This window comes from Lathyrus oleraceus, chromosome 1 (assembly GCF_024323335.1).
Source record: "Lathyrus oleraceus cultivar Zhongwan6 chromosome 1, CAAS_Psat_ZW6_1.0, whole genome shotgun sequence".
NCBI classification, from domain to species: domain Eukaryota; kingdom Viridiplantae; phylum Streptophyta; class Magnoliopsida; order Fabales; family Fabaceae; genus Lathyrus; species Lathyrus oleraceus.
In genome coordinates, this window is record NC_066579.1 from 444,944,138 (window position 1) to 444,956,997 (window position 12,860).

Genomic DNA, 12,860 nt, shown 5'->3' on the forward strand with positions numbered 1-12,860 from the left:
CCAGTGTGATATGGGTTTACAAGATGAATTTGAAGGCAGATTGATCAATTGGAAAATACAAAACAAGGTTAGTAGCTCGAGGATTTCTACAGAAATATGGATTAGATTACTTTGATGTGTTTGCTCATGTAGCTAGATATGAAACAATCAGATTGGTGATTGCTATAGCTGCTAATATAAATTGGCCTCTGATGCATTAAGATCTGAAATATGCATTTCTGAATGGTCATTTATAAGAGGAAGTTTATGTGTCACAACCTCCTGGATTTATGAAAAAGAATTAGGAAGAGATGGTGTACAAGTTGCATAAAGCAGTGTATGGACTGAAACATGCTCTTAGAGTTTGGAATCTGAAAAATTGATTCATTTTTCAAGCTTCAAGGATTCAGAAAATGTGAGATGGAGTATGGTATTTATGTTCAGCATACATATGATAGCAACATGATTTTGGTGTGTCTCTATGTTGATGATATATTGCTAACAGGGAGCTAATCAAATGAGATAGCTAAGTTCAATAAGGTGTTTACAAGATTATGAGTCTATTGGAATAACTAACTGCAAGTGTACAGTCTATCGCGTAGTTTTAAAACATATCGATCCCACAAAGATCTAATTGTCAATCTATCGTATCTAGTTGCTACGGTGTTTATCTAAGGCGAATCAAAATAAACAAAGGTGAGATGAAATTAAATAACTTTAATAAACTTAGGCGAATAATACCGGGATGTGGCTCTCATCAAACAACAGTACTCTTGATTGCTTCAAAATAGGATCGTTGTACGGAGAAATATTTTTTACTTTGAAAAGAATGTGATTGAATAGGAATTGTCGCTCTTGCGTATTCAGAACATGATTTTACTCTCTAATTTATACCATCAACTGTCGCGTGTGACCAGTGCTTAATACATTAAATTAGTAAATCCTATTTTAAGAAATCAGACTCTTTACTCGTTGAAAAGTAATTTTGATTGGAAAATTTAACTTAAAAGGGTTTCAGGCTTTCGCTCTGGTAATCGGATCCTAAACCTACAAACGCGTCCGCAAATAGTTTTAAAACTTCCTTCTAAAATGTTAGACTTTCCTAGTTAATTAACAAAGTGCTTTCGCGGTATTCATTAATAAAAAACAAACCAATCTTATTCTTTAATGTCTGACGGCTTTCGATCTTACCCGATATTTTCACGGCTCTACTTTCTCAGTGACCGATTAAATTAAGTTTAGAAAGATTGTATTAAAATCAAAATAGCCCACAATCGAAATCCTAAAGAAGCAACAGTTAGAGTACCGTCAAGTGACGATCCTCACATCCCAGCATTAACAAATTGGCTGGACATGCTTATGACAAACATGAAAATATAAGTTTGAAGCTTAGAAGTAGACATTACGGAAAAATAGTTTAAAGCAATACGGTGCGATAAATAAGACTTATAAATAAAAGTAGTAGTGAGAGGTAAGATAAATAAAATGCGAGTAAATAAATAAAGCGATAATAAAATGTGAAATACGATAAAAACCTACTCCAAACGGAGGCTTGAATCTGATATAGAGTAAATTGCTAAAGACTTGTAAAGGAATACAAATATAGGCAAGATTAAAATGCGGGAAAATAAAATGCTCCAAACTTCGTACAAACTTAATACTCTCTGGTGTTATAATCCCTCGATGTGAAGAGTTATAACTTTGATCGGTGATTTTCGTGCTCAAGATTGTGCTAAGCTTGGATGATTTGAAAAATCAAGTTTGAATCCTATTTATAATGTTCTTAAAACCTAAAATGTCATGTGAAGCTTTCTCATTTCGTGGGAGGAAAAATAGGGGAACATGGGAAGAGTGGAAGACCAAGTGAGTCCATTTTCTAACCGCCTTCCTTTCATAAAGGATGGAGAACGCCATGTCAAGGTGGCGAACGCCATCTTCCCAACGTGTGAAAGAGTGGGTCAATCCATCCATTGGTGAGTGGGACACGTCATTTCTAATATGGCTTTCCTAATGGCGAACGCCATGTAGGTCGCCTTGTGTGCAATTTTCATTTTTTCATTGTTTAGCATCCGAATTGTTTCCTTTCTTTGCATATGGTCCCAATACGGTTAAATGCCTGAAATATAGACAAAATACCCACATAATACTGGAAATAGAGATAAAACAATAGCAAAACATGTACAAAATGAATCAAAATAACGGTGTAATTTGGTGATATCAGAAGGTGTTGATGAATAAGTTTGAGATGACTGATCTAGAAAATATGGTATATTTTCTAGGGATGGAGATTTTGTACGTTGATAAGGGTATAATTTTTCATCAGCTGAAGTAAAAATTTAAGCTTCTAAAGAGATTGAGCTAATAAATTGCAAGTCTGCAATCACATCTGCTACAACAAATCACAAGTTGGATTCTGATGTTAAGGATGATAATGTACATGCTACAACTTTCAAACAGTTAGGAGAATTATTGAGATATCTCTATAACACCAGAAATGACATTTGTTATGCAGTTGGAATGGTGAATAGGTTTATGAACAAACCAAAGTGGTCACATTACCAAGTTGTTGTCAGGATACTGAGGTACATTAAAGAGACTTTGAAGTATGGAGTTTTGTTCCCTTGAATCTGATTTAGAGCTGATATGCTATTTAGACTCTGATTGGTGTGGAGACAGAGTTGATAGAAGAAGTACTTTTGGATATTTATTCAAGCATACGGGAGGTCTCATTTTTTTTTGTGCTCCAAAAAGCAACCAATACAACCAATGGTTGCATTCTCAACCTGTAAAGCTGAGTATATTGCAGGTGTTTTGTCTGCTGGTAAAGATGTTTGAATTTTGAACTTGTTGCATGATGTGAAGATTAAGGTGAGCAGGTATGTGAAGTGGGTGATTTACAACAAATCAGTTATAAGTCTTGCCAAGAATTCAGTATTGCATGGAAGAAACAAACACACTGACACAAACTTTCACTTTCTGAGAAATCAAATTCAATTTGAAGTTGTTCACTGTAATACTCAAAAGCAATTTGCAGATGTACTAACCAAAGCAATCAAAACTAAATACTTCATCCATTTAAAGGATAGAATCGGTATTGTTAATTTTAATCTTGAATGTGAATTAAAGTACGGTGTTGAAGTGTCCAAATTCAATATTAGTTACATTTCATTTAGAGACTTTGATTATATAAATGTTGAATTTAATTTTTAATTTAAGATAAAATTTATTGTGTAACCGTTTTTCCAATCTTAGTTTAAAAAAAATCGATAATTGAGACAATCACACAAAAGAGCAAAACTCAACTATCAAATCTACTAATATCTAGTAATAGATAGGTATGACATGGAATCACTTAATGAGTAAATGGAAAAATAAAACTTTACTAATATCTAGTAAAGATAGGTATGACATAGAATCACTTAATGTTTCAATATTATTCCTACTTTAAAATAAAAAATATATATTTAAAAACAGTACATGAGTGGTGTTGGTGTTTATGAAATGGAAAGTAAATGATTAAATATAAAAAATTGATTAATAAAATAAAGAAATTAATTAATAAATATTCAAATATTAAAAATAATTTTTAAATTGATTAACAAACAGCTATCAAAGTTGCCATCAAAATTCAATAAAATAGGATGTAGATTTATATTGCAATATAAGAATAACATTTTTTTAATAAAAAATATTAAATAATCGGTATTAATAAAAGTTATTAAATAAACGGTGAGGGTTACGATCTTTAATATATATATATATATATATATATATATCGTATTTTTATTAGATAACCTGAGTTTCACCAATCTAGTTTGGTCCCTCTAAACTTAATATGAAGCACAGGTGTTACATTTTTATCTGCCTTTCTAAACTTAATAAGAAGCATAGGTGTTACATGAGTCTATACTTCATAGAATATGCTGGTTAGGACTAGAACACCTCAAAATTTAAACCAATACATATTTTATTTATGTGCTTTTGGCCTGATGTTTTTCTTTTTTTAGCCATTTTTTGTCCCAATTGACTCTGACATTTGGTTGTTGTTTGACCGTATATCTCCAATACTATGTCTATCTGTTCTTAAGCACGTAGGGGATACCAAAATAGCTTGTAGATTAATTTTTTTTATTCTGTATTAATAAAAATACATATTAAGATACATACATACATACACCATATCATAGTATTTATATGAATTATTTAAACCCTTAATTCTTTTCAATAACCCCTATTCTGATCATAACCTTTATTCTCACCATAACCCTTACTCTTATCATAACCTTTACTCTCACCATAACCCTTCCTTTTCAATTCAACATCATACTCATCAACAACAGCACCAACACCGCCACCACGATCATTATCGTCATCATCCTTCCCAACAACCGTCTCCTTAATCTTCTGTGTAGCATCCTTGGCCGTCTCCCATGCCCCCTGGGCCGTACGCTTCGCCATCTCTCCTGCACTCTTCAGAGCCTCAGTCGCCGCCCCAGCAACCTCTCCGGTAGTCTCCGCCGTTTTCTCAGCCCCTTCCTTTGTCATCTCCGCTGTTTTCTTAGCACCTTCCTTTGTCTTATCAGCCACAGTACCCACTGCTTCTTTCGTTTTATCCGTTGCATCATAAGCATAATCTCTAGCCGTCTCTCCAGCACTCTCTGCTGCTTCCTTGGTTCTCTCTTTTGCACCATAAGCATAATCTTTAGCAGTCTCTCCGGCATTCTGTGCTGCTTCCTTGGTTCTTTCCTTTGCATCATAAGCATAGTCTCTTGCTTTCTCTCCAACACTTTCAGCATTCTCTGCAGCCCTATTTGCAGCATCCTTTGTCCTCTCTTTTGCATCATAAGCATAGTCTTTTGCTTTCTCTCCAGCACTTTCAACATTCTCTGCAGCCCTATTTGCAGCATCCTTGGTCTTCTCTTTTGCATCATAAGCATAATCTCTTGATTTCACTCCAGCACTATCAGCATTCTCTGCAGCCCTATTTGCAGCCTCCTTAGTCCTCTCTTTCGCATCACGCACGTATTGTTTCACGTCCTCTGAATCTACATCGCCGTTTAACGTTTTTCTTTCTCTGTCGGCTATTTCATCTGCATCCTGTCTTGCCTTCGACGTAGAATTATAAGCCCAATCCATTGAAGAATTTCTCTTTCCATCTGCTGCATTTCTCCACTGAAAATAAACAATATCCAAAAAGAAAGTTATATGATACTAATAAAATTGAAAATGTGACTCTTGAGATTATTTAATATCCTAAATTACTGTTTCTGCGACCATTATCTTACGTCGGATTGGTGGGAAGCAGAAGCGACGAATACTCTGGAGGGTTTAGGAAGGGAGAGTGAAGGGACGTTAGGAAAAGACTTTGAGAAGCGGAAGATAGCGTTTCTGGTGATGAACATTGCTGCCATGTTAATGTGTGTGTGTTATTTTGTTCTGTTATGGCAATGAAACTTGATCGGTTTATAAAGTGAACGGTTTGTCACCGTTTTTCGATGACCATATGTTTGAAGTAAAAGGTGGCAAACATGTTGGGTTGCCACGAGTAATTGTTTTGCCACGTTTGCTTGGGAAATTGACACGTGCTTCATTGTTATAGATTGTTTATTTGTGATGATGTGAAATGAAACGGCAGGATCTTTGTCGCATGTAATTCTAACTTATCTTTTGATGATATATTCTTAGATTATTAAGTTTGAGACCAATGAAAATTTCCAACTCCATACTATTATCATGTTACTCGGGTGGGTATGTGATGGATTTCATTCTCCCTCTTTTTTTCATTACATATAGGAAAAGCAAAGAAATAAAAATATTGATAATAAATACTCCTACAATATACTCTTCCATTCTCTTTCATATACAATTTTTTATTTTTAAAGTTATTAAATAATTAATATATTTAATTTATATATAATTTAAATATAATATTTATTGAATAAATTTAAAAGTTCAATTTATTACTATCCTTCAAAATAATATAGTACGATGTTACCCATTTATCTTATCAATTATTTCAATTTACACTACCAATTAAATTTTATTAATTAACAAATGTTCCAATAAATCTAAAGTAAACTTCTTTTGGCATGTCAAATACCAATTAATCTATAGACACGCGGTCTCTCTCTCTCAATTCAAATACTTAGTATAAATACTAGGATTTACTTTGTAGCCCCTTTTTTGATTTACTTCACACAATGTCTCTCTTAAAAAAAACTATCACATTGCCTCATTTTCTCTCCAAGATTTCATATTCCAAAAAAACATCATCTTTATCTACTTGCTCTGCAACTCATTTCATTTCAAAGTTGGATCTTTTTTCCTCATCAAACCACATGTTTTGAACTACAAGTTTGTTCATTTGTGTAATGTTTTTTTATACATATTGTTATGGTTTCTTTTTATACGGTTAAATCATTCATAAAACATGATTTTCTTATGGTTTGTTCAAGTTCTATTCAATATATTAGCTTCGTTATATCTCATATACCGAATTAGATTTATTATCATTTGCATCTTGTCTAACTGTGATTTTTATTCGAAGTTTTATACTGTTTTTAATACATTCCGTGAATATGTGAAATCATTTGTTGCATAAAACGTTTTTCCCAGGGGTATTCTTCTAACCGTTAAATAAATGGAGCTTTGGCATTTCCTAAGTTCACTGGTCTTAATTGAGTTTGGCAAATTTTGTAAATATAAAAGTTTCATTATAAATTGTTTGTGTTTTGACCGATCAGGTTAGACACCTTGGAAATACAACAACTAACCGAGTTGAGTCTGCCTGTGCTACATTGAAAAATTGATTGGGAAATTGTAAGGGTGATTGTGTAGAGATTAGGATTTCGTGAACCAGATGATTCAAAGCCAGCATAATGAGATACAATCACCATTTGGTCGGAGCATCATAGGTTTGGAACACAAATTTAAAGACAACAATCTTTATTCTCAGTCGGTCAACAACATACTCCGAACGGGTTTGAATTATATTTCTCATGAAGCTAAACGAGTTAATAATGTAGATGCTGATAGGACAAAGTATGGATGCACAATTGTGAAAATATGTGGTCTCCCATGTGCTTGTGTTATTGTAAAAAAGGTGAAACTTTGTAGTCTGGTAAGAATGGATGAGGTTTGCACTCACTAGAAGATGCTTAGGTTTGATAATGATGGTGTCATGAAAGACAGTAAATTGAATATCTCTATCTTGATCGAATGTAAAGTGATACGAGAGAGATTTTTGAAAGTCAGTGACAACATGGAACTCCATATCAAAGAATAATTGAGGAAGATTGCTTATACAGAAACCACCAATTTGAAACCATCCTTTCAACCGGTAAAAACAAAAGGTTCTCTGAAGAAGCTCAAGCCTACACCAAGTGACACTTCAACGATGTAGTCTCCTTCGTGTTTTGAACATGTTGATGATGTTTTTTTCGGAGTCTCCAACTTCAAAAATTCAAAAAAGTGTATTCAAAGAAGCTCGCATTAGCCAACCGCCTCCTTTATCGCCTACACCAAAGATTTCATTCATTGACGAGATGATGTTTTTATGCACAAATACATCGAGTGGATCGTCAATGTTTATGGGGGAGGTAATTGTGATTATCGAGTTGTTTCGACTTTACTCGATAAAGGAAAAGATAATCAGACACTTATACGCCATTAACTTATCCAAGAGTTAAGGACTCATAAAGAATCATACACACACTTATACGGAGAGAAAGAAAACTTTGATGAAGTTTATGAGTCTCTTGTTCCTTGCCTCAGTGGACCGGCACCGGAGGAAAATGGATATGCTTCCCTGAAATGGGTAACCTCATAGCATGTATGTATGATAGAGTGTGTATTGATCTTACACGATATAGTTTTTCGGAAATATTTTTTCCACTGCACACCACCCCATCTCAAAATCCAAATAATCGTATTATGTGTATTGGGTGACTTTCAAAATCACGATATTTTGTTCAAGTTTACTTTCTGAAATGATATAAGCATGGGACCACTTGCATTTGCTTTCTATTTGTTTGAATTTGATTTTGGTTGAAGTGCCCTTGCTTTTTAGAATTTTTTCTCCCTTTTGGACCCTAGGCTTGGCCTAGTGGTCTAGTTTCTCACATTCGGTTTGACTTTTCAGGATGAAATGCACAATGCTTAAGGAGATTGCTTCAAGTCAATTAAATTGAGATTGTTTGATGTTGTCTACTAACATGACTTTGTTTTGTAGGTTGTGAAGCTTGAGCTTGAGCTTATAGCTTGCATTTGTGTGCATTAACTTGTGTTGTCGGTATAGATTAACATTTGCTGTTTATTGTTTGTCTGTCTGAGTACTGATGATACTTGATTGATTTCAGGTACATTTAGTTGCTTACAGTTCTTTAAGAACTTGCTTGCCGCTGCTTGATTTTTAAACCAATTGAGGTAGGACTTCTATTCTTCATGTAGTCTGGGAGACCCGGCCTGTTACTTGGCCGGGCAAATGTCTGAAGTCCTCCTTAAGAGGCGATGTTTGTGATTGTTTAATATTGTGCCTAAGCAGGTAAAGTCCTTGATTAAGGCAATTGGTGGAAACCAAGGGATATGCAACCTATCCCCCACTATTTTGTTGAGTCGTCCCTCTGCTCACACGGTTGTGTGTTGATGCATTGGGACACAAACCCAAGATCTTGTACTTTGTACAGTTGTGTCAGAGTCTTTGAGCGTAGAAGGGTCCCTCCATTCTGGACCCACGCTCCTTTGTCTGAAGCTCTCCCTGGTCAGGGATAAGAGCTGTGAAGTCTAATCTTCACTCATCTTTCATCTGCTTCACCTTAGCCCCGCAATGGCAAGGTTAAGAGCGAGCAATACCCACGTACAGATGACTTGCTTCGGCAGTCAAACCCATTGTTTGAGCCCACTTGACTGGTTATAGTGTGTGCTTTGTGAATATTTGTTTGCTTGTATGCTTGTATGCGTGCTTTCTTCCTAGATAGGAATAGCTTGCAGTGGTGCAAGTAGTTAGAAACCTCAACGTAGGGCAATGATGCATGACAACACTAGGCTCGAGTCCAGCTCCCTGGTAGTGTGTCTTCCCTTGGTTTCTGGCTAGATTTTCTTTCCCTTTAGGGGGAACTACATCGCCCTGATCCTTATTCCAGACGAGGTATGTAGGCAGGAGACCGTGCGAGGTCTCTCCGGGCACTTTTTTTTCCTTTTGTGTGTGTGTTTGGTTGTTCTTGTTGTGTGCTTGGAAGCCGGTGTAAGTCCATCAAGTGGCATCTGGGTTCCAGTGTGCGTGTGTTTTGGTTCGGATGCTGATGTAAGCCCATTGATTGGCATTCAGGCTCCACGTTTGCCTGTTTGGGTGTGTGTGTGTTGTTTGGCGTGCGTAAGCCGAACTACAGCAGCTCTGATTCTCGTTCCAGACGAGATATGTAGGCATAGGACGCGATGTCCTATCGAGCTCCCTTCTCTTAACCCCACCTGTGTTCCTTGTGTGTGTGTGTGTGTGTGATGTTTTAGCAACCTTTTCTTTCTTTTAGAGCGTGGATCCCGTCGAGTACGACGAACGTGAGGGGTGCTAATACCTTCCCCTTGCGTAACCGACTCCCTTACCCTTTCTCTTTGGTCGCGAGACCATGCTTTTTCCAGGTTTCTCTGAGCGTTTCCTTTCCCTATCTTGGGATAAATAACGCGCAGTGGCGGCTCTGTGTTTGTTTTGTTTTAGCCCGCCGGTTGTTTTTCGCGGATGCGACACAATTTTAGTAGGTGTAACATATGAACAAAGGTCTACGTATAAGGAAGAGAAGATGAAAGATTACAAGGCATTGTTTTTTATCCATCTATGTGTTTATGAAGATAATTTAGAGAAAGTTGGTGATTACACAACTTCGAAGGTGGGAAATCTTTGAGAAAATGTATGCAGGAGATGACAAGGCAAAGGTGGTGAGGTTACAAACCCACAAGAGGCAGCTAGAGTTTATTCAAATTGAAGAAAAGGAAACAATTTTTGAATTCACGACGAGAATCGCAATATTGGTGAACCAAGTGAAGGCATGAGGAGAAACAATCATAAAGTAGTATGTTATCGCAAAAAATTTGCATTCTTCGATGCCAAGATTTGACAATGTAGTGATTGCGATTGAGGAATTGAAGGATCTTGCGACGATGATCAGAGAGGAGCTGCATTTCTCTCTTGAAGCGCATGACCAAAGAATGGAGGAAAGAATGTTGATAAGGAAAACACGGAAATCATTTTGCAAACACGTTTCAATGAAAGAGACAAGAAAGCGAAGGGAAAGTGGCCCATGAACAAAGGTAGAGGGAACTTTAAAATTTTGGTGGAAGAGAATCCCAAAGTTCCAAAAATTCAACATTCTAAAAGGGTGAAAAATGTGGCAATAAGGTTGCTTGATCCATCAACTCTAGAGGTGGAAATGTAAGAGGTAGAAAAGGAAGAAGGATGGTTGGCAAGAGTAGTGTGTAATACTATAATTGTCAAAAGGTTGTCCATTTTGCAAGAGAGTGCAATGCCAACAAGAAATAACATCAATAAGATGAAGCTAGAGTTGCAAAAAAAGAGTTTGATGATGAGAATACACTCTTGGTCATGATCACGGAAGGAGAATGCAGAAACAACATGTTGCAAGATAGTAGCAGCAGTAAAAAAAACTACGAAACCAAAGTGTAACCAGATTCAATTTTATGCCAACCGGTTACATGCTGAAGAAAACACAACGATAACTTTGAAATAAGCATTGGAGTGTAGCGATCAATGTTATTTGAGCTCCATATGTTCAACACGTATGATGGGAAGGAATGATTGGTTTGTTACAATAAATCGTGCCATGATCAATAAGGTTAAGTTTGCAGATGATGCCACTCTAGCAGCGAAAGAGATTGGTGATATATCGATCAAGAGAAAGGATTTTGGACATTCTTTGATAAAGGATATATTATATATCTCGGGAATCAATTGTAATCTTCTAAGTATTGGATAGTTGCTTGATAAGGATTACAAGACTCATATGGAGAATAAGATGTTACGCATTATGGATGCAAACCGAGTTTTAGTCCTAAAAGCTCTTATGGCTCCCAATAGAACTTTCAAAGTTGAGTTGAAGTTTATGGAGCATAGTGTCTTGATATTGTAGCTAGTATAGAAGAGTGTTTATGGAATTAAAGGGTTGGGCATCTCAACTTTAGAGATCTCAACGCCTTACAAAGGAACAAGGTGGTTACCAGACTGCCATTAATCCACACACCGGATGAAATATTTGAAGAATGTGTACAAGCAAAGCAACATAAGAGAGAATTCAGCAAGGATGTCGGTTTTAGAACCAAGTATCATCTTAAGGTGGTGTATTTAGATGTGTATGGACCGATGCAAGTTGATTCTATTGGTGCCAATAGATATTTTGTCACATTCATTGATGATCATAGTAGAAATCTATGGACTTGCCTAATAAAGAGAAGGGATGAGGTACTTGATGTGTTCAATAACTTCAAGTCCATGGTTGAAAGGAAAAGCGATCAAAAAATCAAAGTTCTCAAAATGAGCAGTGGAGGCGAATATGTCTCGAATGATTTTGGGAAGTTTTGTAATCATGGGGGCATTGTACATGAGGTAGTGCTTCCCTATACACCACAGTAAAAGGGTGTTTATGAAAGGAAGAATTGATCGATCATGAACATGGTGAGAAACATGTTGAAAGGGAAGAACTTGCTGAAAGAGTTATGGGGAGAGGCGGTGTCCACAGCTGCATATTTATTGATAATGTGTCCAATAAAGCAGCTTGAAAATATTACACCAGAGGAAGCATGGTCTAGATTTAAATTGAATCTGAGTCACTTGATATTTTTCAGTTTGGTAGAATATCGACATGTGTCGAGACAATTTAAAAAAGAAGTTGGATGATAAGGGAGAATTGATTATTCTGGTAGGGTATCACTCTATTGGTGGTTAAAAATTGTTTGATGCAGTAGATAGAAGGATCTTAATCAGCAGGGGCGTCGTTTTTTGATGAAATAAAAGAGATGCAACAGAGTTTAATTGGTTGTCATAATGTCTCAACCGGTTACACTAGTGAAAAGTTTGTTCCTACAGTGTTAAAAGGTACAAAACCAGCCCCCATTGAAATCTGAATGAAAGATAATGTGAGGGGATCAACAAGACAAAGAGGTTTTCCTTCAAGACTTCAATATTGTGAGTTGTTCCAAGATAATGAGATCAATGACAATGGTGATTTTGTCCATTTTTCACTTTTGCCAAATCCAAACTCATTAAAATGAACGAGACTTTTAGTGATCCAAAATGGATTGGTCCTATGAAGGAGGAACTGAAATCGATTGAGAAGAACAAGACTTGGGAGTTGGTTGATCTATCAGAAGGAAAGAATCCAATTGGTGTAAAGCGGGTGTATAAAATGAGAGAAAATCACAATGGTGAAATAATCAAGCATAAGGCTCGATTAGTTGCAAAGGAATTTTTGCAAAGAGAAGGCATGGACTTGGAAGAGGTATTTACACCGGTGGCTAGAATTGAAACCATTAGACTAGTTGTTGGTATTGGAAATAACAACAATTGGTCCATCTATCAAATGGAAGTCAAATCTGCATTTTTGAACATACTGCTTGAATGAGAGGTTTATGTAGAATAGCCTCATGGTTTTGTAGTGAAAACACAAGAGTCAAAGTTCTACAATTTGAGAAAAGCATTATACTGTTTAAAACAAGCTCCAAGAGCTTGGAACAAGAGGATAAATGATTTCTTAAAATAGATTGGCTTCAAGAAGTGTGTATCTGAATATGGTACGTATCTGAAGAAGGATAAAAATGAAGGGGTGATAATATTTTGTCCTTACATGGACGATTTGTTTATTACGAACAACGATGAGTGA

At 36.1% G+C, this 12,860-nt stretch overlaps 2 protein-coding genes across 2 annotated transcripts; one reads left to right on the forward strand and one right to left on the reverse strand.

Moving 5' to 3' along the window:
* Positions 1-4,078: 4,078 nt before the first annotated feature.
* LOC127082004 (embryonic protein DC-8) lies at positions 4,079-5,420 on the reverse strand. Its single transcript, XM_051022230.1, has 2 exons — positions 5,265-5,420; positions 4,079-5,151 (listed from the first exon to the last, which is right to left on the reverse strand). The coding sequence occupies exons 1-2, from the start codon at positions 5,388-5,390 to the stop codon at positions 4,201-4,203; spliced, it is 1,077 nt and encodes a 358-aa protein (XP_050878187.1). The 5' UTR covers positions 5,391-5,420; the 3' UTR covers positions 4,079-4,200.
* A 6,828-nt stretch (positions 5,421-12,248) lies between these two features.
* On the forward strand, positions 12,249-12,602 carry LOC127115220 (uncharacterized mitochondrial protein AtMg00820-like). The gene has a single exon (XM_051046815.1). It carries the CDS (start codon positions 12,249-12,251, stop codon positions 12,600-12,602), a length of 354 nt encoding a protein of 117 aa, XP_050902772.1.
* Positions 12,603-12,860: the final 258 nt, after the last annotated feature.

Excerpts from the sequence above, each read along its gene's own strand:
- LOC127082004 (XM_051022230.1), bottom strand. The coding sequence starts at position 5,390 with ATGGCAGCAATGTTCATCACCAGAAACGCTATCTTCCGCTTCTCAAAG. Across the intron at positions 5,152-5,264 it reads CTGCTTCCCACCAATCCGAC|TGGAGAAATGCAGCAGATGG; the intron begins GTAAGATAATGG and ends GTTTATTTTCAG.
- LOC127115220 (XM_051046815.1), top strand. The coding sequence starts at position 12,249 with ATGAACGAGACTTTTAGTGATCCAAAATGGATTGGTCCTATGAAGGAG.